Genomic DNA, 27,714 nt, shown 5'->3' with positions numbered 1-27,714 from the left:
AAATTATGGTCACTATCAATGTCTGCTCCAGGGTAAGTTTTCTAGTTAACAAGTTGATTTCTAAATCTTTGCTTAACCATGATATAATCTACCTGATATTTTAAAGGATATTTTAAAAGATTTAAATGGCAGAAAGGCTCCTGGAATAGACGGAATACCTGTAGAATTACTGCGCAGTGCAGGGGAGGAGGCGATTGATAGATTATACAAACTGGTGTGTAATATTTATGAAAAAGGGGAATTTCCGTCAGACTTCAAAAAAAGTGTTATAGTAATGATACCAAAGAAATCAGGGGCAGATAAATGTGAAGAATACAGAACAATTAGTTTAACTAGTCATGCATCAAAAATCTTAACTAGAATTCTATACAGAAGAATTGAGAGGAGAGTGGAGGAAGTGTTAGGAGAAGACCAATTTGGTTTCAGGAAAAGTATAGGGACAAGGGAAGCAATTTTAGGCCTCAGATTAATAGTAGAAGGAAGATTAAAGAAAAACAAACCAACATACTTGGCGTTTATAGACCTAGAAAAGGCATTCGATAACGTAGACTGGAATAAAATGTTCAGCATTTTAAAAAAATTAGGGTTCAAATACAGAGATAGAAGAACAATTGCTAACATGTACAGGAACCAAACAGCAACAGTAGCAATTGAAGAACATAAGAAAGAAGCCATAATAAGAAAGGGAGTCCGACAAGGATGTTCCCTATCTCCGTTACTTTTTAATCTTTACATGGAACTAGCAGTTAATGATGTTAAAGAACAATTTAGATTCGGAGTAACAGTACAAGGTGAAAAGATAAAGATGCTACGATTTGCTGATGATATAGTAATTCTAGCCGAGAATAAAAAGGATTTAGAAGAAACAATGAACGGCATAGATGAAGTCCTACGCAAGAACTATCGCATGAAAATAAACAAGAACAAAACAAAAGTAATGAAATGTAGTAGAAATAACAAAGATGGACCACTGAATGTGAAAATAGGAGGAGAAAAGATTATGGAAGTAGAAGAATTTTGTTATTTGGGAAGTAGAATTACTAATGATGGACGAAGCAGGAGCGATATAAAATGCCGAATAGCACAAGCTAAACGAGCCTTCAGTAAGAAATATAAGTTGTTTACATCAAAAATTAATTTAAATGTCAGGAAAAGATTTTTGAAAGTGTATGTTTGGAGTGTCGCTTTATATGGAAGTGAAACTTGGACAATCGGAGTATCTGAGAAGAAAAGGTTAGAAGCTTTTGAAATGTGGTGCTATAGGAGAATGTTAAAAATCAGATGGGTGGATAAAGTGACAAATGAGGAGGTATTGCGGCAAATAGATGAAGAAAGAAGCATTTGGAAAAATATACTTAAAAGAAGAGACAGACTTATAGGCCACATACTAAGGCATCCTGGAATAGTCGCTTTAATTTTGGAAGGACAGGTAGAAGGGAAAAATTGTGTAGGCAGGCCACGTTTGGAATATGTGAAACAAATTGTTAGGGATGTAGGATGTAGAGGGTATACTGAAATGAAACGACTAGCACTAGATAGGGAATCTTGGAGAGCTGCATCAAACCAGTCAAATGACTGAAGACAAAAAAAAAAAAAAATTTTTAAAGGATCACCTGCCTTTTTCCTTGTTTATGTTCTTCTATTATGTTTTTTAAACTGGGTGTTGGCAATTACTAAATTATATTTCGTGCAAAACTCTATAAGTTGGTCCCCTCTTTCAGTTCTTTTGTCCAGCCATATTCACCCACAATATTTCCTTCCTTGCCTTTTCCAATGCTTACATTCCAATCTCTAACTATTATTATGTTTTCATCCCCTTTTATGTGTTTAATTGCTTCATTAATTTCTTTGTATACACACTCTACCTCTTCATCATCATGGGCACTTGTAGGCATATAGACGTTAACAATTGTTGTTGGCTTAGGTTTTGATTTTATCCTTATTACAGTGATTCTATCACTATGCATTTTGAAATACTCTACTCTCTTCCCTATCTTCTTGTTCATTATGAAATCTACTCCTCCCTGCCCTTTATTTGAAGCTGTGTTAATGATTCTAAAATCACCTGACCAAAAGTCGTTTTCCTCTTCCCGTTGAACCTCGCTAATTCCTACTATATCTACCTTTATCCTATCCATTTCCCTCTTTAAATTTTCTAACCTACCAACCTTTATTAGACTTCTAACATTCCACGCTTTGGCTTGTAGAATGTAATATTTTAATTTTCTGGTGTCCCCATCCTTAGTAGTCCCCACCCGGAGATCCGAACCAAGGACTTTACCAAGGAAGGCACCTCCATCTTGTTAAGAAAATGCAGAGTTGCATTTTCTTGGAAAAAAGCAGCTGTAGTTTTCCACTGCTTTCAACTGTGCAGAACTCATTGATTGAGTGATGTTGATATGGCCGTATAAGTTGTCCTGACCTATGCCTTTAACAACTTCTGAAAGAGCTACTGCCCTCTTTTAGGAATCATTCCATAGTCTGGCTCTCTAGAGATACCTCTCCGATATGGTTGCACCTTTGGTCTAGCTACTCTATATCACTGAGCACTCAACCCCCTGTACAAACATTTATGGTAAATGATACTTAACCTGATTTTTTTTTGTCTTCAGTCATTTGACTGGATGTAGCTCCCCAAGATTCCCTAACTAGTGCCAGTCATTTCATTTCGGTATACCCTCTACATCCTATATCCCTAATAATTTGTTTTACATATTCCAAATGTTGCCTGCCTGCACAATTTTTCCCATCTATTTGTCCCTCCTATTTCAAAGCGACTATTCCAGGATTCCTTAATGTTGCCTATAAGTCTGTCTCTTCTTTTAACTATATTTTTCCAAATGCTTCACCTAATTAGAAAGTAATTAAATAAAATTGGCAATAACTCTATTCAGAGTAGCAGCAAACTAAAAGTAATTTCTTTTTTTTGTATAAAATAAATAACAGTTTATTAAATGAATAAACAACTTAACAATTTATCATGCTTAGGCAATACTGTATAATAAAAAAACAAACCGAATGAGAATTATAAGTTATACTAACCAAAATAGGGATTAATAATTGCTATAATGTATCATACGATTTTTTTTTAATACTTTTATTTATAAATGCAAACAACTTATCAGTGCAATATAACTGTGTCGGTAAATGTGTAATCTTGAACAAACTCAGGCCGACAATTCCTGAGACATGTGGTTAATTTAAACCATACCACGAAAAAGGTTTTAATTGTATTTACCAAACAATTCTGGGCTTTAGGCAATCACGGAACACGTCTGTATGGTGCCTAGCAATTGTTGTTGCAAAATTATGTATTATTAAACTTATAATTTGTAGTTAATCTGTAAAATTATTTTTTGTCAAAATCTGGTATTGTCAGAGTAGTAATTGGTGATGATGATGAAGTGTTAGATATAAATGTATTTAATTTAAAATTTTAAAATATGAACTACCATGGAGCATACCGGTATGATATTTGGTGATTATTTTGTCACTGCATCTTGTAATGTTAATTAAAATTTGTCATAATTATATATTGTAGCAATAGGAATTTGAAATTTATATTGAGACCCTAGGTGTAATTGTATTTACTATAAGTATTCTCGAATAATAAGCAACCAACGAGCATATTTGAATAGTGATTAATAATTGTTCTGTCAGAATCATGTATTGTTAGTACTGTAATTCGTAATCATGTATAAAATTGTTGGAAGTTCATCATAACTGCGTATGGTTAGTGTTATAATTTGTAATTTTCTTGTAATATTATTGAATGTTGTTGTAGTGTATGTTAGTGTAGCTATGTTTGCAAGACATGGGAAATAATGTCTTGGCAGAGGCATATTGTTATGTGATTGTTATTATAAGGTTCTGTGCCTATTTTATGGAAAAACACTGGGTATGAACAATATTCTTGGACGTTGTATGACATAATGTCTGTCATGTTTGATGTTCAATTTTGTTTTTTCGTTTTATTAATTTGCGCTAGTAATATGGGAAACTTCAGGTACCTTGTTAGTACAGCGGAATGGAAGGAAGTGCACTGATAATGTATGCTGGTAACTGAACACATTGGCAGTGAGATGTGGGGCAAAAGGGTTTTATAAAAAAAAAATTGGGATTGAAATGTGGCGACGATTAGGGCAAGAGAGAGTCTTCATGCCTAGGGTGTACTGGTCCGCTCACATGCAAGAGTGATTGGTTTGGTGCTTCTCGGTGATGGTATGAAGGATCCTCAAGGTGTGAGACGGTCGCGGGGAAATTTTCGGCACGTGAAAAGTGCTCCGGGAGCTTGAAGGTTAGGGTCGGAAGGGTACCTCTCCAGCGGAGGAATGCGTCGGCTGTCCAGAAGAGAGGTCGGCGTGTTCCTTTGAGGCTGGGAAAATCTCCATGGGTGAGCCCCTTGCAAAAGGTGCCCAGACAAGAAGGGTAGAGACTGCTGCCACGATACTCTGAGGTGACCGTGTTATGCTTGGTGGCGAAGACCGGTTGCCTTGGTGATGTTAAAAAAAAATCACGAAGAGCACCGGTATGATGTAGTATTCAAATCCGAATAAAAGCTATTACCTTTATTAGGATTTGAACCTGCGAACTTTCGATTTCGAAATCAGCTGATATACGACGACGAATTTACCACTAGACCAACCCGGTGGGTTATATACGATTTTAAAAACAAGAAATACAAAGAACTATTTTGTAAATATATTACTTCGGTATAAATAAACTACTAAAAAAATCAGAATAATATTATTCTTTCTATGCAGCGGACCCCAGCTAATATTGGTTACCGTGCTATTATTTCTGATTTACTGTAAATTATCGGCCTGATTAAACTTCAGAAGAATGCTGTTTTTAACGATCATTTTATTCCCAGTTATTATTTTCATGGATTTGGTGATTGTTTGCGGCAAGATACTATTTTTGATCCTGACTTCTTGTACAGAGAAGTTGGTACGGAAATTTGTAACTTGTGAAAAATACCATATCTAAGAGTATTCGAACTCGGAATCTTCTGGATGAAAGAAAAATCACTCCCAGTCTACCTTGGAGAACGGTGCAGTATGCTGATTGTTCCATAAAAATTGATACAAAATTAATTAAATAATTTGGCATTATAATTAAAACTTATAACTAAGGCGATATTTAATTCAAGATTATAAATTTCAATAGCTAGATGTTAGTCTGTCCTATCCTTTCCATATAGGATACTAATAAAAGAAACTAGTAAGTTCCTTTTAGCATGACGTTAAAACTGATCGATTTTCTAATATTGAATTATTACAAAAATACTGGTTTAATTAATTATTAGATATACTCGAAAAGAGTCTGATAAGTCACAAATTGATGGCCGACTCGGCCAACCTAATAGTAACCTGGGATCCTCTCGATTTTTAAATATGTAACATATCTTGTAATTTATAAACAAGTGAAATTTCAGGAAAGAATCTTGTTTAAGGGGGATAAGGGTATAAATATATCTGCTTTGAACTAAAATTTAAAACCACATAATATGACAATTTTGTCAAGTAGTGTCAAAGAGCATTACTACTACATATGCGAATAATATAAATGTTGACAATCTTAAAGATGTTTTAATCTTTTTCATTTCTCTACGTTTAATACGTAATTATACTTTTTATTCTCTTTGAATTAATTTAATTAATGGGATACATGGTTATTTATCAGTAATATTTCGCTTAACTTTTTTATTTCACTTTTTTAAATGATTTACGTCCCATTAGAATATCTTTAAAAAATCATTTTTCTAAAGAAAACCATAGAAAAGTATGTTTTTTTTTTAAAACACTGGTTATTTACAATTATGTTTTTTTTCTGACATCTATTCTTTCACCGTACTTTCTTGTTTTCCTCTTCCTGGAATAACTAATTCCTCAAAGGACGTTTATATTCACAAACACACACGCACGCGCGCGCACGTTTTAACTTAAAAATACAAAAAATAAATAATTATGTTGCTAATATAATTATATTATCCCATTTATGACTGGTATATTATAGGTAATGTATAGGAAAATTTATTAGTGATACCTCATGTACTTTTCTTACAAATTATTTGTTGCTTTTAAAGCAGCAAAATTTTTATTTGCAAAGCGAGCTCGTATGTGAAATAATCTTGCCGTATTTCAGACATGATGTAAATATTACATTCCTTTCTAATTTGACACTACCATGAGGAGCGATATTCATACGGAACTATTCAATGTTCAAACACTATCAAAATGATTCTCTTCGTTTGAAAGAGGGCATAAATAATGCTTATTAATTACTTATCGACTTCAAAACGTGAAATTATCATTCATTATTCAATCTGATTAGAAAGTAAGAATGGAAATAAACGATTAAACACTGAAACGCAGTGAAGAAGAAAATATTCATTGTTTCTAAGTGATTATGTAGTAATATTTTAGTTTATTTTGAAGTACTTATTATTACAAGTATGACATAATCTATTTTTAATCTTCATTTTAAGTATTTCTGTCTTTATATGAGTAGATTTATCTACATATATAATACAATTCTCAGCAACGTTTTTAAAATCTTAATCGTAGAATAGTAATCACAATTTCAGTCCTTTGTCATATAGTTTGTATTATTAAAATATATTAAAATTTTAAAATACTAGGGGAGCAGTATTTAAAACAAATTATTATTTTACTTTTATAATCTCTTTTTTTTATTAAAAGATAAATAATTTTTCATATAAATTACTATAATAAAAATAATATATTACACTGTACAGAAACGTTTTGATAATATTGTAGAACACGCCACTGGTCATTTTACTTAGATTTAATTTAAAAGATTATGCTTGTAAAGAACTGTCTGTAAAGAAACATCACAGAGTATATATTTTTTTTAATAATACTTTAATCGTTCAAAAATTTATAAAACTATGACGAGTATATTAGTTTAAGTAAACGACTTTTTAATACTAATTTACAATGTAAAAAGTTTGGAATTCTTATAATAAAAATTGTTTGTATTTTTTTTATCATAAAAGTTTAAGAGTCCTGGATAAATTCGAACAATAATTTTATAGTCTTTTATTTACCTTTAGAAAGCACAGTTATTATTATGAAGAAAAAACGAGCATGTCTTCGAGATTTGAGGCAGTATCTTTGCTGTTAGTATCACTTTCTTTACTCCTTAAGTCCAAAGACCCTGAAGGATGACCGTAGTTATTGCCCGCGTGGCTACCTGATGAAGATGATGCCTGACTACTAGCGCTACTGCCGCTACCTGATCCTCCACCAGAACTGCTCGAATAGGAACTGGACTGACTTTTAGAAAAACTAGAACTGCCACTCCCTCCGTAACTGCCAGACGATGATCCTGCTTGACTCTGAGAACCGCTTCCAGCACTTCCACCACTACTATATCCTGTACTTCCAGCAGATGACGAAGCTTTGCTTCCTGCTCCGCTCCCACCTCCAAATCCTTCATCATACAAGCTTCCACCTGCACTCCCAGCACTTGAAGAAGCTTGACTGATCGCTCCACTTGAACCTCCAGACCCATAACCAGAACTTCCACCGCCGCTGTACTGGCTACCACCTGAGCCCCCGTGCAGACTTCCGCCTGTTAAACTGCCAGATGAACTGCCGGCATTTGCAGAAGATTGACTTCCAGATCCTGTTAATCCTCCACCTCCATATCCAGAGCTTCCTTGACCACCACTGCTATAGATATTACCTCCTGAACCAAGTGCGCCGCCACTATATTGATTACCGCTTGAGCTACCGGATGTTGCTGAAGCTTGACTTCCGGATCCACTAGAACTACCTCCATAACCAGAACCACTTAGACCTCCTGAACCGTAATTGCCCCCACTAGTACCTCCTCCGCCGGTAAGGCTTCCTCCTGAACTTCCAGAAGATGATGAGGCTTGGCTGCCTGATCCTGCAGAACTACTTCCATAACCAGAACCGCTTTGCCCTCCGTGCCCTCCTGAACTATAATGACCTGATCCAGAACCTCCATAACCTCCTCCACTGCTGAGGCTTCCACCTGAACTTCCGGCTGAGGATGAAGCTTTGCTGCCTGATCCACCAGAACTACCTCCATAACCAGAACCACTTAGACCTCCTGAACCGTAATTGCCCCCACTAGTACCTCCTCCGCTGGTAAGGCTTCCTCCTGAACTTCCAGAAGATGATGAGGCTTGGCTGCCTGATCCTGCAGAACTACCTCCGTAACCAGAACCGCTTTGCCCTCCGTGTCCTCCTGAACTATAATGACCTGTTCCAGAACCTCCATAACCTCCTCCACTGGTAAGGCTTCCACCTGAACTTCCACCTGAGTACGGGGTTTTGCTGCCTGATCCACTAGAACTACCTCCATAACCAGAACCACTTACTCCTCCAGAGCTGTATTTACCTCCAGTAGACCCTCCATATCCTCCTCCACTGGTAAGGCTTCCTCCTGAACTTCCAGAAGATGATGAGGTTTGGCTACCTGATCCTGCAGAACTACCTCCATAACCAGAACCGCTTTGCCCTCCATGTCCTCCTGAACTATAATGACCTGTTCCAGAACCTCCATAACCTCCTCCACTGCTAAGGCTTCCACCTGAACTTCCACCTGAGTACGGGGCTTTGCTGCCTGATCCACTAGAACTACCTCCATAACCAGAACCACTTACTCCTCCAGAACTGTATTTACCTCCAGTAGACCCTCCATATCCTCCTCCACTGGTAACACTTCCAGCTGAGGCTTGGCTACCTGAACCACTTGTACTACCTCCATAACCAGAGCCACTTAACCCTCCTGGACTGTACTTGCCTCCACTAGAACCTCCATAACCTCCTCCGCTGGTTAGGCTTCCGCCTGAACTTCCGGCTGAAGATGAGGCTTGACTGCCTGAACTACTGGAACTTCCTCCACCTAAACTGCTACCTCCATATCCACCACCTACACCCCCACCAGAATAGACTCCAGCTCCACCTCCAGCTGCAGAAGATGCTTGACTGCTGGCTTTGCTTCCGCTGGTACTACCTCCATAAGAACCACTTCCAAAAACCTCTTCAATTGCTGCATCAATATCGTCTTCCTTTCCAATTCCTCCAGTATTATATGAAGTACCACCAGCTGTGCTCCCACTATATGATCCACTTCCACCAGTTGAAGAGGTTAATTTTCCACCCCCTCCTGCACCACCAGTTCCTCCACTGCTACCACTATAAGATCCACTACCAGCTTGAGAACCACTTTTAGAACCGCTTTCACCTTGGTATCCGTATCCATTCAATCCATGTGATGCTCCATAAGATCCACCGGCGTTACTTGCTGGAGAACCGGAATTATACAATCCACTTTCTTGGTAGAGTTTATCACTTCCACCAGAACCTACACTTCCACTACTTGCACTACTTTGAGCACTGCTGCTAGCTGAACTTCCCCCAGTCTTTCCACCATAGCTTCCTTGACCGCCTCCACCACCAACGAATCCACCCTGACCTTGACCATATTCTTGTCCGCCAGCGTATCCGCCTTGCCATTCATCAGTATCATCCTCGTCTTTGTGATGATGATGATGGTGGTGATGATGGTGATGATGAGGATGAGGCTTTCTACCACCATATCCTGGTTTACCATGTGGTGGCCCAAAGCCTGGAGGTCCTGGTGGGGGTTGTAAGCCTGGAGGACCTGGAGGACGATGGGGACGAAAATCAAATCCACCATCGTAAGAACTTGCACCTGCAGAACTCTGAGCATTACTTGATGAACCGTGACCACCGCTAATCACTCCAGGTCCTGAACTCAGATAATTTTCAGACCCTGAACCGGCTCCTGCGTTTGATCCAGAATAACCTCCTGATCCAGCTCCTGCGCTTGATTCTGCTTTTGATCCGGCATAACTTCCTGATCCTGCTCCAGCACTAGATCCTGCATTTGATCCTGAATAACTTCCAGCTCCTCCTCCACTTTGCCCATTGCCACCAGCTTCTGCATTACTGCTGGCTGAGGACTGAGAAAAACTTAAACCAAGTGGACCAAGATTACTACCGAAGCTGGAACTTTGAGCTTTACTACTGGCTGTAGATCCAGAACCAATAAGGCCTCCAACTATTGTTCCTGGTACATTTAATAGTTCACCTAGAATTCCTGAAAACAAAAAAAAATTCAACTTCAGTTAAGGTACAATAAACGCATGTTAATCATAATTGTAAATAAGTAATGTAACAAACTGAATTCTAGCAGCAATATATATGTTATATTTTATATTAAAATGTATTAAAATTAGTGAGAATATTTAATTAGTTAATTATTGGTTCATTTTCCTTAATATGATCAGCACAAGTGGATTTTTGTTTATTACATTTATATGTTTGTAAATAAGACTATATGTTTACAAAATAAGTCTTTTATAGTTTCAATTTGTCATTCTTATTCAATTTTTTTTACAATCTCTCTCGTATACTATTTTATTATTACCAGTGTTCTTTCAATATATAATACACACGCACGCGCGCGCACTCACACGCACGCACATTTAATTTCTTTGTTTTTCATTAAAATTTAAAGGAATATCTTTTTTTCTTTTGATGTAAGTTAATTTTATTTTTATGTTCATGCTACTTTTGAGATTAAATGGACATTTAATAATTCATTTGTTTCTTTTACGTTATAATCATTTTAATTTTCTATGGTTATTAAATTAAAACCATTTGACTCAATATTATTATGTCTACCGTTTAGATCTCTATTATTCATACTGGAGTAGATTATTTGGTTAATGGACAATTTCAGTTCTACTGATCATTTTAGGGTTAATAAATACATATCTTCTAGATTACAAAACATGACAATTTTATAAAGCAATATAAGAAATTTTAATTGCTTACACTCGAAAAACATAAGAAATAATAATGAAAATTTAATTAATTAAATTTTAACAAATTAGCAAGTAAAATTCGAATATGATGGGATTAGGGAAATAATAATCTAATCTTATTAAACATTTATATATAATTTGCATTGAAAAATATTTCTACATACGATCCCAAAATAAAAAAGATTCATTTTCTATCAGAACATTATAATAGTGCAGAGTAATTTATTTTATTTCAATGACAGTAGTAACATCTATCTTTACAATTTTAAAAGTTAATTTTTTATTATTGATTTTTTTTTTATAAAAAACAATTTGTTCTGAAAAAAGTATTTAATAAATAATCAATATAGAAATTTTAGTAATTGATAAATTTTTAAAATTAATAAATGTAAAGAAACTAAAATATAAGTATTTTACTTTTGGAAAATTATTTAAACTACAGTATTTTGTTCTATGTTCTCGTTTCTTAACTGTTTTTTGATAAATTGTTATTTTGAAAATTTTTATGCATTAAATTTAGTGAAATATCAGGAATTTTCTATTAATTATCCTTTAAAGATAGTGAAAACAATCCTTTTTTTTAAAAATTCGGATTACCATAGTAATCAATATATTCCCTGTTGCAGATATTGTTATTTTATTGGTAATTTGTGTATGTATCCTATTCCCTCGGAATAATGTATAGTGGTGAATGTTCATAATTAACTAGAAGAAGTAAATCCTAACAGCAACTAAACACCTACATTTATATATATATATATATATATATATATATATATATATATACACACACGAGGGCTATTCAGTATGTAAGGAACGTTTCCACCTGACGCCGCCAGGCGCACGCCAATCGCGTATATATTGGTGTGCTCGTGCTCGGTACCTCAGGTTAATGGTATGTAACTTCGGTTACTACCAATTCTTGGAAAGCGCGGGCCAAAGAAGAACGAAGAGGTCTTCGGGAGAAGAAGAGGGAGAAGATGAAGATGAAGAAGAAGGAAGACCAGCCACTCGTCTCAACATCACGGACTGGAGTCCGGAACAGAGCCCAGCAGAGATGCGTCCTGAAGGGCAGCCATACCAGAAGCGGATGAAGAGCTTCTAAACATCCTCTCCTTTTCAAAACTTACAATAAGATAAAATAACCCAGCAATTGCAACTCCTCCGGAAAAGGGGACGCATTGCTCCCTCCTTATAGGTAGTGCCCCGTTGTGGCGTATTCCTGCTAGCCTATTAAAGAGTTAGCACCGAAAGGACTTCAGTGGACGGTCTGAAGGGGAATTACGTCGGGAGGACAGGCTTTATAAGCCTAGCCTTCCGCGGTCGGCCCATGAAATGGGTTCGATAACGCTGGTTTAACAACGGATTGGAATGCAATTAAATCCGTCTTAAATTCACTAAAATAATAATAGACAAAAATTGAAAAATTAGATCCGAGATTAAAAAAATAACCTTTTAAAAAAACAAGCCCGATTAGAATGATCCAGCAGCAAGGGACTCTGTCCAGGTTCTGCGATAAAGTAGGGAGTAATAGACTCCTGCCAACTTTGCATTCCATTCCATTCCGGTACCTCAGTCAGCGTCCAGCCGTCACAACGGGAACATCTCTGCACTGCCCGTTTTTTATATACAAATTTGAAATGTGTGCTGCAATCGAAAATCCCGCCAGTTGTGAGGGGCGGTCTGTGATTCGTTTTTTGTTGGCAAAAAACTTAAAACCAATAGAAATACAACGGGAACTGTGTGAAGTGTACGGGAACAACGTAATGAGTGAAAGTTCTGTCAGGAAGTGGTGCATTCAGTTTAAAAATGGCTGAACAAACTTCACGATAAAGAGAAGAGTGGACGTCCGAGCATTGTGACTGACGATCTGGTCTCCAAAGTTGACGAAAAGATTCGTGAAAACCGCCGTTTCACAATAACTGAGCTTTCTCTATGTTTCTCACAAGTTTCAATGACTTTATTGTTTGAAATTTTTTCACAGAAGCTAGGCTACCACATTTTGTGCAAGATGGGTGCGTCAATGAGTGGTTGAGATCACAGGCGGCAGAATTCTATGACACAGGAATTTCAAAGCTTGTCCACCGCTATGATAAGTGCCTGAATTTGTATGGTGATTATGTTAAAAAGTAGTATTTTAGTCCCTCTTTCACATGTATATAATAAAAAGTTTTTCTTGTACTTGGTTTTTTTAAAATTCCAAAACGTTCCTTACTTTCTGAATAGCCCTCGTATATATATGTAAACGAACATGTAGTGAGTGATTCATAATCAACGATCAGCAAAAGCTACTGAAGATAAATTGATGAAAATTTGTCTACAAGTTCTCTTACAGTGTAAGTGCGCTAAGAAAGACATTTTTTAAAATCCTATAGAAAGAGTTAAAATTAAGTAACAAAGAAATTTACGGGTTTTTTAATTTCTTGGTAAAAAATGAGGATATCAACCTGATTTTGGTGAGTGTAATCATCATATGAATATATAAAGACAAATTTCCAGATTTTTGAAATTCGATAAAAAATCAATGAAAGAGGTGAAGAAAGGTAAAAATCTTCGAAAAATTATTGGAAATTTTCTCCATTTCCAACTATACTGAACAATTTATTCACTCGATTTGGGCTTTCAATTACTCTTCAAATAAATATCTAAAAATCATTTACGAATTTTTTTAAATTTAATATTTTAAGGAGTAAAAATAAATAAATCGTTTCTATATTTTTGCAATTTTTTGCTATACTGAATCAATCTTTATGAAATTTGTTAAGGTTGTGCTGGTAATTTATGTTTGTAATTCTGTTTTATATTTCGAAGCCACGTCGGGAAGTGTAAAAACCAATTAGTGTGTTCTATACTGATCAAACTGTTACTTCGAAGAAATTAAAATACACTGATAGTTTTTATAAATTGAACAGGCATTAAATTGAATAGAATTTTTATTAATCATTATTATTCTCAACAAGCATTAGTTTGATAAACACAGAGGTTTCCAGGGGGTGAGCCACTGGCTAAACGAGAAGGGCTCACTTTGCTCACCGTGACCGGCTAAACATCCGCTAACTGCGACGCGAAAAACAATTATCCATATAGCGCGGGTGAAGCCGTGATGGGGTGGAAAGTATATATATATATGTCAAAAATAATTCTTCAAATCAAATTTATTAAGATAAAATATATATTTTAATCTAGAACTTCAGAAAGGAAAGTTTTGTTTGAAAAAAGGTCTGAAAGAAGTAGTTGAATCTGTACTCGTACATAAAAAATTAGAACTGGAAAATTAGGAAGAAGTAAAAAATCCTTATAATAAATAACGTACTTAATGTAATATTAAGGGTTGGAATTTGGCTTTTGAAAAGGAATCTTTAAGGAAGGTTTAAAGTTAAAATTTATCCATTTAATTCCATTAATTGGTAAGTAGTAAGTATTAAACCGTGTGTGCAGTTTTTTTAGTGAATAATTTTTTAGTATAGTAATACTTTCAATCGTTGATTAAATTACTATCTAGGAAGACTTTGGAATTACAGTTTGGAAGAGTTCCCACGGTTCGATTTACGATTTATTAAGGATTAAATCACGTTCTACACGGTTTCCAGAGGGAGAGGGTAAAATTTAGAAAAGGACTGAATTTTGTTTTCAATTTATCAAAATCCAATGAAATTTTTTGAAGACTTTTTAAGAATTAAAAAAAAAATTTAATCTTCGTAATTTTTGCAAGCTGGTGAAACGTAATTTTTCGTACCAAATAAAATAAAAATAAAAAAATTACATTACGTAAACTTATACCTTATCAGAAGATAATTTTAACGAGGAGAATCCTTCGAAATGCAAGGATATCGCAAGAAAATTTGATAAAAATATAAATTTTCATTTATTTTAAATCATTATCATTCATTTGTAGGTAACAAAGTTTTAATAGAAAGTTTTGTTGTTACACAAATTTTGTAGCTGGGTAGGTGAGATAATTCTTCTAATGATTATTTATTTTTAAATGAAAGTCGGGCAAATTGTGTCCACACAGCAGAAAATATTTATTTGTAAAAATAAGATCTCATTTACTTACTTCTAATAGTTTAAAATTTTTTTTTCTGTTGTGAAACGGTAAATAAAACTCTTGAAATTATTTTTTTAATCCAGTTAATATTTATCTATATTTAATACTATATATTTAACGGTTCTTTTCATGAGATTCTGACGAAGCAGAGATCTAGATGAAAACGCTTAATATTGAGAAAAGAAAAAATTGAGAATTTATTTTTTAAAAAAATATTCAAAATTATTAACTTTGAGGCAGTGCACTTATACAAAATAATAGCTCGAGCTTGCAGGCATAACTTATGCTACAAAAAAATAATATCTTCTACTGCAAATTATACTTATGTTAGTTTCACGCTTGAAATGAATCTGACGTTTAATATGTAATTTATTCATACGCCTTCTTTTCTTTATTTAAAATGTCTTCCTTGTTTTTTTCTTTATGTTTGTAAATATTATTTTTGTCTACGTTAACCTTTTTTTATTTTTTAAAAAAAGGAAAAAACATTAATGGGAAATTATTTTTAATAATATTAAAAAAATAAATAAATAAAAACAACTACATTTGATTAAAAATATATAATACAAATATGAGAATTAATTAAAAATAACTAATATTTCCCTGTATTCTGTACAAGTTTAACAATATTGTTACATTTTCTATTAGCTGTTAAAAGGCATTTTTTTACTCATTTAAAAAAAAAGAAAGTTGATTGCTATTGTAACAAAAGCTACATTCTTATGTAATTTATACAATTTGTTTTTATCGACAAAATAATTTGACAGGTGATGATGGATGTATTCTAACTGAAGTAAAACATTACCACCTACAACAGAGCCTAATAATTGCTTAGGAAAGAACTAATGTACATTAAACAAAATATAATTTACAAAAATAAATGAAATAAGAATTTAATTATAGATAATATAAAATATCCTAGAAAAAAAGGTTGGATTTTATTCTTTCAAAGTATAAAAATGATGGTAGGTGGCAAACCCAAGTAACAAACCAGCAGTTAAGGGAACTAAACTTGTTTACATGTATCTGACGACATGAGAACAATGCTTTCTTGTGATTAACAGACTACTAAGGGATTTTTTTACTTGACTTCTTTCAATATTTTTCCTTTATTTCTAATTAAATTTCTTATGACATAATATTTATTGTCATTTCCAGAAACACTACGTATTAATTATATTACATTTTAATTTTTATTTTTATTATAAATAAACAACTACGTTGTATTGCTTTATAATCATTCTTTACATATAACTGATTTTTACTATTATTATTAAATAATTGTAAATTGTTGTTCATTCTTCATTTATTCTTCACTATAATATTAAACAATATTTTATATGTTCACTTAAAGCATCGCTTAATGTAATAATTTCTGGAACTACAGAAACAAATAGCGGTAATATAACCTATTTTAATATCTTCTTTTTTGGTTTATTTTGAATTAACTTTAACAAAAGATAAATAAATAATAATAATAAAAAAAACAAAAATAAAATAATTAGTTCTGTAAAATAATGTACGTTCAGTAGTTTCATAGTAGTTACAAATTTCTAAAATAACTAAGTCTGTCCCATAAGCAAAATGGTTGAAAGCGATTTGAAAGAAGATACAAATTCCTACCGAAAAACGATATGGACTTTGTTTTTAATAACAACAAGCGTCCTACTTTTGGCTGTCAGGAAAAATGAAACTTAAAGTAACTTCTTCTTATCTTCGTTTTTCCAATTTTTGACTAACAAAAGTTTTAGATTTCTGGTGTGTCGTATAAATACAAGCTAATAATAATTAAACTATTCCGTTTAGTGAGCTCCTGTATATTGGTAACAAATGTTAATTTCGACCACACGATGTAAAATATTCAGTTGTTATTATTGGATTATTTGGTGAATAATCAAAAATGAAAAACAATCACACAGGAAAAATACAAGAGTTGAGTTATATTTCTTCAATATGAGGAAATATAACTCAAAAAAAAAAGACAAGATGATGAGTATGAAGGAAAAGATGTTAAGAAGAAGGGAAGAATAAAACAATTAAGAGAAGATGATAAAAATAAAGAGGTAGAAGACGTTAAAACCAAAGCAAGAATAAAAAGGACGATGCATATAAAGAGAGAAAATTTCAAAACTAGAGAACGTGTACACAAATTGAGATCAGAAGAATTATATCAAATCAAAGAGCGATTAAATAACTGATAACGAAAACAAATAAACGAAATTATGATATACTCCGACTTAGGGAGAATATTGTCCGACAATATCAGAGGAGTCATGAACTAAAAGATAAGAATTTTTTGCAATTTATTAAAGATCAGGCATGTAGGCCTCAGTGTATGTGTTGTTCTTGTGGGGTCTAATTTTCAGTCACTCTGTAGTTAACTTTAATTTAGATGAAATTAAACAGAAATTCGAGAATAACTAAATAAAATTAAACGGAGGTTAAACTTGGAAATTCAAAAACAATACGACTCTTAATTATAATTAGCAATTAATATTAAATAATCAGATGTTTCACCAAATCTATTACATATACATAAATGTATATGTATACATAATTTATGTATATTACATATACATAAATTAGGCATCATTAAATTATTTATACCTTTTTTTAAAAGTACATAAAATTTTATTTCACAAAAATTTCTGATTTTTTTATATTTTTTAAAAATTATTATTGAATTATTTATTGTAAACTTTTTTTTTAAATCACGGCTTAATAATTATTAAATCAATATATTTAAATTAAAAAAAAAAAAAAAAAAATTAAAACAAAAGGTAAAAAAAAAATAGGAGGTGAAGTCTAATTCGAACCGATAGCCTTCCCTTGTAAGATCCAAATATTTCACTAACATTTTATTTGGCTAAAATTTTCATTGGAACCAATGAAAATAAGTACCACTTATGATATATCGTTGAAAAGCTCTCAATGAGGAATTATTATTGCAGTTAAGAAAAAGTCCAAAATCCAAAAATGATTGTATTTTTTGACACTTTTGGTTAAGTCGATTGCAATCAAAAAGGGAGGTGCACAACTAGATATTACGACAGTCCTAAATCCAAAATTTCAACATCCCACGTCTAATTGTTTTTGAGTTATGCGAGAAACGTACGTACAGACGTAATACCGAAACTAGTCAAAATGAATATTTCCGTTGAAATATAAAATAGAAATTTTTCGTGATCACAATATTTCCTTTACTTCGTACAAGGAAGCAAATATATATGTTATTTTAAGGAAACCATAACTATATTACTAAAAAAATAACTCCTTCCTTAATTTTACGTCTAGTTGGAGAGGAACTACTCTAAAATTACAATTTTTTTAACACTTAAAACATCGATTACAAAAGTTATTCATTAATTTTTTCCTCTGTAAATAATTTAAATATCTTTAACTGTCTCTGTAGAGTTTTTAACAATTAAAGGTTATGGTATAGAACAGGCGACGGAAAAAATGAAAGATATTTTAATAAATTCCTTGTAGTGATATCTAAAATTTTATCTTGCCTAACTAATTATTAGTATATGCCACACTTAACTAATTAGAGAAACAAAGAAATAAAAAAAATAGCATAAAGAGAAACCAAGAAATAAAAAAGGGTTGATAAAAATAAACATGTAGCATTATAATTAGAAATTGTTTACGTTAAGAGGATTCAATATTTAATTCAGATGTTCTTTACCAAACTAATTATATATTATTTTGTAATTTTTTTTAAACAATTTGTCAGTTTATAATTTAATTGCTTGTTTTTAGTTAGTAATTACAGATTCAGATAATTCTCAATATATCTAATCCCTTGAAAGAGCGTGTATCTTGTATAAGGAGAGAAACATTATTACTAAAAAAAAAATTTATATCTATGCGTAAACAGGTTTTCCATGTAAGTATGCTGTATTATTACTTTTGAAAAAAAAATCATTGATGACGATGCACTATACATCTCGTAAATTATAAAAAAATATAGTTTGTGTTATTATTTGCTATAAAAACAATTAATTAAATAACTTCGATTTAAAATTTTTTATTATTTAATTCGCTATTGTTGTGAAGGCATTTGGAAATAGCTATATTTCTGAAATAAATTGAACCTTAAATGATGATAATATAATAAAACCCTTTCGCAATAATATATACGAAGAATGAAAAATTCTATTAGAACAGCCGAAAATAAATTTACTTTATGAAAATATTCGCTATCATATTAATCCTAATTTTTCCTTTGTTAATTTTCTTTTAATAAAACAAAAGTTATAATTTATCTTTTTTAGATACTTTATTCCTATAAAAAGGTTTTTGTCATTAAAGCTTTATTTATTTTCTCAATTTCCCTTTATTTCTGATGAAAAGTTATGGATAAATGAAATAATAGCTTGATCCTTTTCAGTTAAAGGCAACATTTTTAAAACTACATTGGTCTTTCGTAATTATTCCGAAAGCCTCCAGTTATCTCGTTAAACTTACTGATTCCTGGAGCTCTTGGGCAGCTTTGACTCTTGTTCTGTAATGTATTTACATTACGTTATGTGTTTAATTTAAACTTGTTATATCCATGGATATGTTACGAGTGAAGATTCGAGAACAAAACAGTGACTAGGAGCAGTAACGAAAATTATTTATTTTGACAAAAAATGACTGGTTTGAGGCCTTGAACTATCAACCTACCGTGCGAGAAGAGTAGTGTTAACACACTATTTTACAAAATAAGATTAAAAATTCACAGAATATGGAGTGTTGTGTTGGAGAATATGCATTTATGATTATTTCTTACATCTATTTTCATACCAATTCCCATATTTCTATTCCTTGTGTTAACCAGGTAATATTTATGAAGTAATATACAGAATTAAATTATTTTTATGGAAGAAGTAACAACAAATAATAATAATATAGGAATAAACACAATTTTCTAGTAACACCGTAATAAATCGAGTCAACATGATTATTTCACGGCTTTATTGTGAACATACATATATGAAAATAATATATATTCACGACTAATACTCCGTTACTTTTTATTAAAAATATTGCAATATGTATTTATATTCAATAATTTATTCATATATATTTATTGTATTTTGTATTTATTTATTTATATATAATAATGCATGCGCAGTATTTATAACAAAATTTAATTTCTAAAATAATAAATATACAAAAACTAATCGACAGTTATTTAATATCATCATAGCTTTTTAATCAATGAATTTGTTAAAACGGTCTGCTAAGATTAGGGAAAAATTCCAAATCGCCATTTTCCATATTTTTCATTATAATCTGCGTAAATTCAGCAACAAAACTTCCTGCAGCCTTTTTTTAAAAAAAATTCTTTTTTTTAACTTTAGTAGCCCAAAGAGCCAGATACTGTTTAGTTTAACATAGACAACTCTTTTAAATTTCATTATTGTAGTGAAAAACTTAATTTTTTTTACCAACGGCAAAACGTTTTGTTACTTGAAAATCTACTGTACAGTTTTGAGTAACAGATAGGGGATCTGATTATTACAAATCTTACAAGATCTAAATGGTTTACTTTTGAGTTCATGTATGTGAGAACCTAAAACACATGCACAAAAAAAATATTTTTTTTATTTTTACATTTAAGTACAAAAGATAACTTAATCCATGCTCTTATGTGCTCCGAACTTGTACTTTTGTACTTCTATGAAAATTAATTTGTAAAAGAAAATTATGTAACTAATTAGTTATATTTCTAACTATCTTAAATTTTGTGGTACTTGCGTAAATATAAAACGAACATAAAAATTATGCTTAGTGAAGTAATTCTATATAAAACAACTTAATAATATTGACAGTACAGTGTATTATACAAGTTAAAAGAGGAGTACGTAGATTTTGTTTAAATTTAAAAAAAATAATGAATGACCTCTTTCATCGGATTTTTTGTGAAACTATTTCAAATTGTAAATTTTTGTTAAGTTATATTATGTCTTTCTTTAGATAAAAAAGCGAAACAGTTAGAAGTAATGAAATGGAGTGAGCTTTCCAGCTAACAAAAACAAACATATAACAAACTGTGTTTATCATGAAACTCAAAATTTCGACACTAAAAAAACTGTGATAAAGTCGGAAGTACTGTATGGGGCAGAAACCCTAAGAATGTACATGAAAGCTCTTCTAGAAAATATAGAAAAAAAGAAAAGAAAATTATAAAAAAAATTGTAGATCCTAAATTTCAAAATAATCAGGTAAAATTAATTTCAAATAACAAAATTTATACTAAAAATGAAAAACTGTCATGTACGATAAGGAAAAGACGAATTGGATTTACTCCAATTTACTTAGAATGAATAACAGTAAATTGAATAAAAAAATTTTTGATTTCTTCTAAAGTAAAAAAAACTAAAGGCAAATGGTTCACACAAGTCCAAGAAGACCGAAAAGAACTGAAGAGATTGTAAGAGAAAGAGAAATTTTAAAGAGGATATTAAAAGATGAAAATAAAAGCTTCCAAGAATCACCGAAACACAAATACAACAACGTTGAACTTTCTGAAGAATGAAAGAAAGAGATATCAGAAAAAAGGAAGAGGCACTGGGCACATAGAAAAACTGTAAAAACTACAAAAAAATAAATGATCTAATTTATTCCAAGGTAAACTATTCGGGGGGAAAAAACTTGGTATAAAATCAATATTTTTAATTAAGCAGCTTTACAATATAATTGAAAAGTAATATTAATTATCTCAGTATCTTTAAGGTATAATAATATTATTAGCAATTTCTCTGACAATTTGATTAAAGCAATACATTAAATTGTTCTCAACTTGAAGTTTTTGAGTATAGACAAACCATTCAATTTTGTTGATAAATTGAAGGACTATATTATTTAAAACACTAATATTAAATAAAATTTATTAAAATTTCACTTAAATAGAAAATACCTTTTGGTAGAATAGTTAGCAATTATTTAAACATGTACGTTGTTAAAAATATGTTAAATTTTTTGTTAAAAAATGTTAAAAAAGTTAAAAAACTTTTCTCAATTATTAAAAACAATTAAATCAGAACGTAACTTTAATTTACAAATTTAATAACTATGTAACATATTTAATAATAACTACGATGCTTCTAAGACACGGAATAATAAATGACTAAAATTATTATTCCTGCAACCTTGAATTGTCAATAGATAAAATATTAATGAAACTTCTTAAAAAAATGATGTCATAAATATTAATTACTTTTTTTTATTACAACTGATATTAATAATGAAATTAATAATAACTTAAATAAAAGTAAGCAAAAAAAAGAAGTATATATCAATTTTTCTGGCGGACTGTTTAAGATGAAAAAATTAAAATGGGATGAATAAAGCCGATTATTGCTGACTCACGGAGTAATTTTATTTTTCATCCAGAAGATTTCCTGTTCAATCTCAGTAAGACATGAAATTTGTCACACGCGGAAAAATGTTCATATTATATTACTATGTACCTTTTCGGTGAATTAATAATCGAAAAAACTAAATAATATTGGATTACCTAAAAATTTTGTTTGTAATTATATTGGTTAAACACATATATTTTCCAAGAAATATATAAATTATTTTTCAAAAAACGTACTAAAAATTAGAAAATAATAATATTAGATTACTGTACAAAGAAGTAAATTTCTTGTAAATATCTCGAAGAACATATCTTGTAGTTTTGTACATTTTTTTATGTTAATGGGGTTATTTTCTTAAAAAGATTTACTTTATTTAAATTAAAATATGGGAAAATTTACAATAGAAAAAATTACTGTTAATTATCATGTGTTAATTTTATCGAAAGAAGACTGTGGAAGCATTCGTAAGGATGAATAAGCTTACTCCATTATAGACATAAGGAAAGGGATGGAAAGAAATTAAAGAAAATACTACTTTAGAATGAGCTGGGGTTATCTGAAATCCAAATATGTATTTTATTTTATTATTCAAGTTTTCTATCGAATTCTCCTAAAATTTGGCCGAAAGATATTTTGAATATCATAAGGACTTCAGACTATATATGTCATAACACAATAACAAATGAATGCTAAGTTTTGTAATAATGAAAATGTAAAAATATTTTCATATCACTTACGCGACCATAAAATTTTTCTTTTAAGAAAGCCTCCACCTAAAATATGTAGCAAAAATTACTATTTTTACAACTAAAGTAACCCATTAAACAAATTTTGTTGAAATATTTAGATTAATTTCAAATATGCAGAAGAACCGATAACCTATTGCTATAATAAAGGAACACAGAAAACAATACAAGTAGATCAATTGCACATAAATAAATAAAAATTGCGTATCTTACTTAAATATCATGAATTATTTATGATTCGATTATTTTATAAACTTATTTTACAATTAATGTCTTACAGTTTTCCTACTAGCATTTAATGAAATCAATTTTAATTACTGTTTGCAATTAATCGTAATTACTGTTAATTATAATGTGTTAGTTTTATCAAAAGAAGCTGTGGAAAATGTATTAAGCTGCATTTTAATTTTTCTCTAGTGTCATCTATCGCCGTTTTTCTAGAGTTTTTTTCTAGCCTTAGAAGAGTTGCAATTATTCAGTAGTGTAATTACAAAAGTTGTAAAAATTGTAAATATTTAAAATTAAAGCTTTAATTGTTTTAAATATAATTCAGAAAATGTTTTAACTTTTATTCTTAACTTAGCTGTTAAATAATCGATAACTACTCTACCAAAAGATATTTTCTTGTCAAAGAAAATATCTGTATAATTTATTATACATAATAGCATCTAATTCATATAGATAATAGCGTCAGTATATTATAAAGCATATTTTATAAAAATGTTTTGGATTAGCTACATCGGCCGGGCAGGGAGGCTGGAGAAAGTTTTGTAGCCCTAGGATGTTGCTAAATCCTAAGATATACTGACGTTTTCATCCTTACCACGTCTAAAATACCCGATTCTAATTAATTCAGAATCATTTAATATGTTGATCCCCTGGAACTGTTTTGGTAATTAGTTTTCTAAACTTTTATTTAGTATTTCCTTGTTTTATTTTTATTGTAGGATTTTACTCTTTTGGTTTTTTAATGTATTTATAAGTGAAGAATTATCTTAAAGCATAATTTTATTCAAATTTTTTTTTATAAAACTTCAAATTGGAGTTATTTCTAATTCGTATTTTTAAGAAAAAATACTTTATTTTTCTTTTTATAAAGTAATCACATTTTACGTACTTTTAAAGTTTAAGAAAGTTTTTAGATACCGGCAACGTTTTATTTTCACGCAGAGGCTATGCGTATATGAGCGTTATTACTTTTAAAGTATTTTTGTAGATTTTTATCTATGTATTATAATTAACGTTTAAGAAAAATTCTGTAAATATTATTCCTCATTATTACTCATAGTGATATCATTATGACAGATCCCTAAAAATATTGGATTAGTATATTTTCACTTGTTTAGAAGAAATTTTTGAATTATTTGCTTTTAAAGAGGGGAAATAAAATTTCCAATAAAAACAACTTGAATAGTTTCAGGAAAAAAGGTATGATTGTGTTTATCTTGACTTAATAATTCGGAAGTTCTACATTAATAAATTAATTACAGAATGGAATACTAAACAAGTTTTTTCTTAAATAAATTCAATTCATTTTCACTATGACATCAAAATAATTTTATTGAACTATTACACCATAAAAACTTTTATTAAAAGAGAATAAACGTTTAAAACATTTTGCTCAAAGAAATGACTCCGGAAACGTAAAATTACGTTTATTAAAAAAATAAAAATATTTGTGGCCTGCATTAAAGTAGAAGATTGTATAATGAACATTTAATTTATTCCCACTTAAATGCAAATAAAACTGCATAAAACTTTTCCAATACAATTGACATAAAGCTTATATTTTAATGAACGCCAGTTCAAATATACCTTTTTCCTAAAACACAAATGCATATAATATATGTTATTTCGTACGTCTAATGTAAATTATATTATCGTCTGACAATGTATACCATTGTAAAACAAAATTCATTTAATATCGAAAAATTAAGGAGGAAGAAAATGTGCAAATTATAATTACGATTGACCTTATATTCATTTATTCTTCTTCTCTTGAATGATCAACAGAAATAATTTCTCTGAAAAAATATCGAATACTTGGCAAAATTTGATACGTTTAAGAAGAATTTTTCTTTTTTCTAGTTAATTGATAAATACATCAGCAAAAAATATAATATGCGCTTGTACGTATTTAGAATTTAATAGCATGTTATATAATTATTATGTAATTTAATAATATGTATTCTTAAAAATAGAATGTACACAAATATAAATAAAACAAACAAGAAATATTAAACATAAGAAACGGATTTTTTTTTACAGCTATGTAAGTAATTGTAAGCGTTCGTTGTTTTGCTTTATACATTATAATATTATATTAGAATTAAATGACAATAAGGCAATAATCGATTTTTTAAAGTCATTTAACAAAACACTAATTACTAAACATTGAACTCAATGGCAGAGAGCCTGCCATTGAATTCACGGCGATTTTTTAAAATAAATTTAATTACAAGTCGAACTATCTACTGCATATATTATGTTTATTAAAAATAATAATATAAAAAAAAATTTAATAATGATTAGAATACAAAATGGGTACATTTTATTACTTATCAACCTTTTAATAAATATTATTTATTTATCCGGTCATTTAAAATCTATTTTAAAAATATATTTACTTTAATTATTAGAACAATTTTTTTCTCCTCTTGAATTAATTCACCATATAAACTCGAAGCTTGTGGATGGGAATATGAAAATGGCAATTTTGTAGCGTATATCATGTCTGACCGGAATTCGAACCCGGATCTCTGAATAAAGGCTGAGATGCTTATATGTTTTTAATTAATCTGAAAGTATTTATCTGTTTAGTGAATTTACCATTATGGGTTAACTTTTAAAGATTGTTCCAGTCGTATGTTTATCGGATTTATTTATTATAACATCACATTAATTTAGCTTCAGTTATACAATTAAAAAAAAAATTATGATTACCTAAATCTAATTAACACTGAATTTTCATAATTAAGAGTTTAAAATTAAAAAAAGTACAAGAAATGAAACTAGGCTATGAACAAAGGTTTTGATTTCTTTTTCAAACAGTCTCATAGTTTTTTGAACAATAACCCGAGTTTATCCATTTTAAAATTTTTATTGATTTACTTTTATTGAAAATATTCAATAAAATCTAAAATGTATTATAGATTTAAAATTCTATAAAGCATTTTTGTTTCAAAATTAATGATAATTCATTCGTTAATAATTAATAAGCGTTTGAAATAATACTTATTAATACAACAATAATAAATTAGATGATTAACTGCTTCATTATCACTTTTTATTCCGCAAATAACAAATATTGCAAAATTTTATTTTTATTTAGAAGTAGTCATATCTTTTTTGTCTATATCAATGAGTATAAAAAGAAAAGAAAAAGTAAACCTCCTACGAAATAAAATTATATATTTAATGGACGTAGAAAATATTTTAATTAAATTTATTAAACGATTTCATTGCTATTTATTTTTATTAAAAAAATAAATATGAACAAATATAATCAAATAATAGAAAAAATTTGCCTACCATGACTTGAAGCTGCATGAAGATTTACCACTACAGTTAATGCTGCTAACAGCACAGACGTGAGCCGCATCGTGACCTTAAACTCGCAACAACTATTGTGGTCCGGCAAGTTCATAGCAGCTTTATAAACCACCTTGCCCGCCTCTGCAGGTCTAACAAGTAATATTCATGATAATCTATCAAACTGGCATAAGGATTTACTCAAGCTACGCCTGAGGAATACCTACCGCTCAGCTGATGAGACAATGGGGGTTTCCTCGCAGTACATATTTCCCTTTCCTGTCTTGTAGTGTTCCTGTCTCGAGTCTATAATTAGAATACTCAGAAATAAATTGCATTAATGCAAAATTACTAATGGATATTACCAAATTATTAACTGAAGTAAGCTAATAAAGAAAATAATTAAAAAATATGATGTTTGTGAGTGTGTGTGTGTGTGTGTGTGTTTGTGTGAGTGAGTATATATATGTATACGTGACTTCATACAAGTTCATATAGCTAGTAATTTCTCTTAGATATAATGCAGGTATAATATTTTTGATATGTTGATAGCATGAATTATTGAACTTCAATTTAAAATATATATATATATATACACGCTCGTATGAATAAATCTAATCAAAATCTAATAAATCTAATCTGTATTTGCATGGGCAATTTCAAAAGTTAGGTACAACTTCAATAAATTAAAATTCGATTTAATTATTTTTAATTATGAATATAAAGGAACTTATTTTTCTGAATATTTCCAAAGCCAGTTCAGAAATTCATTAAAATCTAACACTTATCTCAAAATAGGCTTTGGTAAAAAATATTACCTTCAATTTTTATTTTAAGATTTTATTTCTTCCTTAGATGAAAATCATTTTCCTAAAAAAAATTGTAGTTTAACTTTTTACATAAACGAAAATCTGAAGGTATGAGTTCAAGGATACAAGGAAGAAAGTATAACAGAAATAAATTTATAAAAAATTTATAACAAACGTAATATAAGGAAGAAATTATGAAATATATTTTTAACTCCTGTTCTTAATCCCCCTTTTTTTGTCTTCAGTCATTTGACTGGTTTGATGCAGCTCTCCAACATTCCCTAACTAGTGCCATATCGATTCATATCGGTATTCGAATTACATCCTATATCCCTAACAATTTGTTTTACATATTCCAGACGATGCCTGC

At 30.4% G+C, this 27,714-nt stretch overlaps 1 protein-coding gene across 1 annotated transcript; it reads right to left on the bottom strand.

The window, feature by feature from the left end:
- Positions 1-6,866: 6,866 nt before the first annotated feature.
- On the bottom strand, positions 6,867-26,708 carry LOC142333943 (uncharacterized). Its single transcript, XM_075381573.1, has 2 exons — positions 26,536-26,708; positions 6,867-10,125 (listed from the first exon to the last, which is right to left on the bottom strand). The coding sequence occupies exons 1-2, from the start codon at positions 26,648-26,650 to the stop codon at positions 7,094-7,096; spliced, it is 3,147 nt and encodes a 1,048-aa protein (XP_075237688.1). The 5' UTR covers positions 26,651-26,708; the 3' UTR covers positions 6,867-7,093.
- Between the last annotated feature and the right edge of the window lie 1,006 nt (positions 26,709-27,714).

Source organism: Lycorma delicatula, chromosome 1 (assembly GCF_047948215.1).
Source record: "Lycorma delicatula isolate Av1 chromosome 1, ASM4794821v1, whole genome shotgun sequence".
NCBI classification, from domain to species: Eukaryota; Metazoa; Arthropoda; class Insecta; order Hemiptera; family Fulgoridae; genus Lycorma; species Lycorma delicatula.
This window is presented reverse-complemented; position numbering and strand designations above follow the sequence as displayed.

What these genes read in the sequence shown, in the direction of transcription:
- LOC142333943 (XM_075381573.1), bottom strand. Translation starts at nt 26,650, where the DNA reads ATGAACTTGCCGGACCACAATAGTTGTTGCGAGTTTAAGGTCACGATG. An exon ending in TCATGCAGCTTCAAGTCATG is followed by an intron (nt 10,126 to 26,535) that starts GTAGGCAAATTT and finishes TTTTGTTTTCAG; the next exon opens with GAATTCTAGGTGAACTATTA.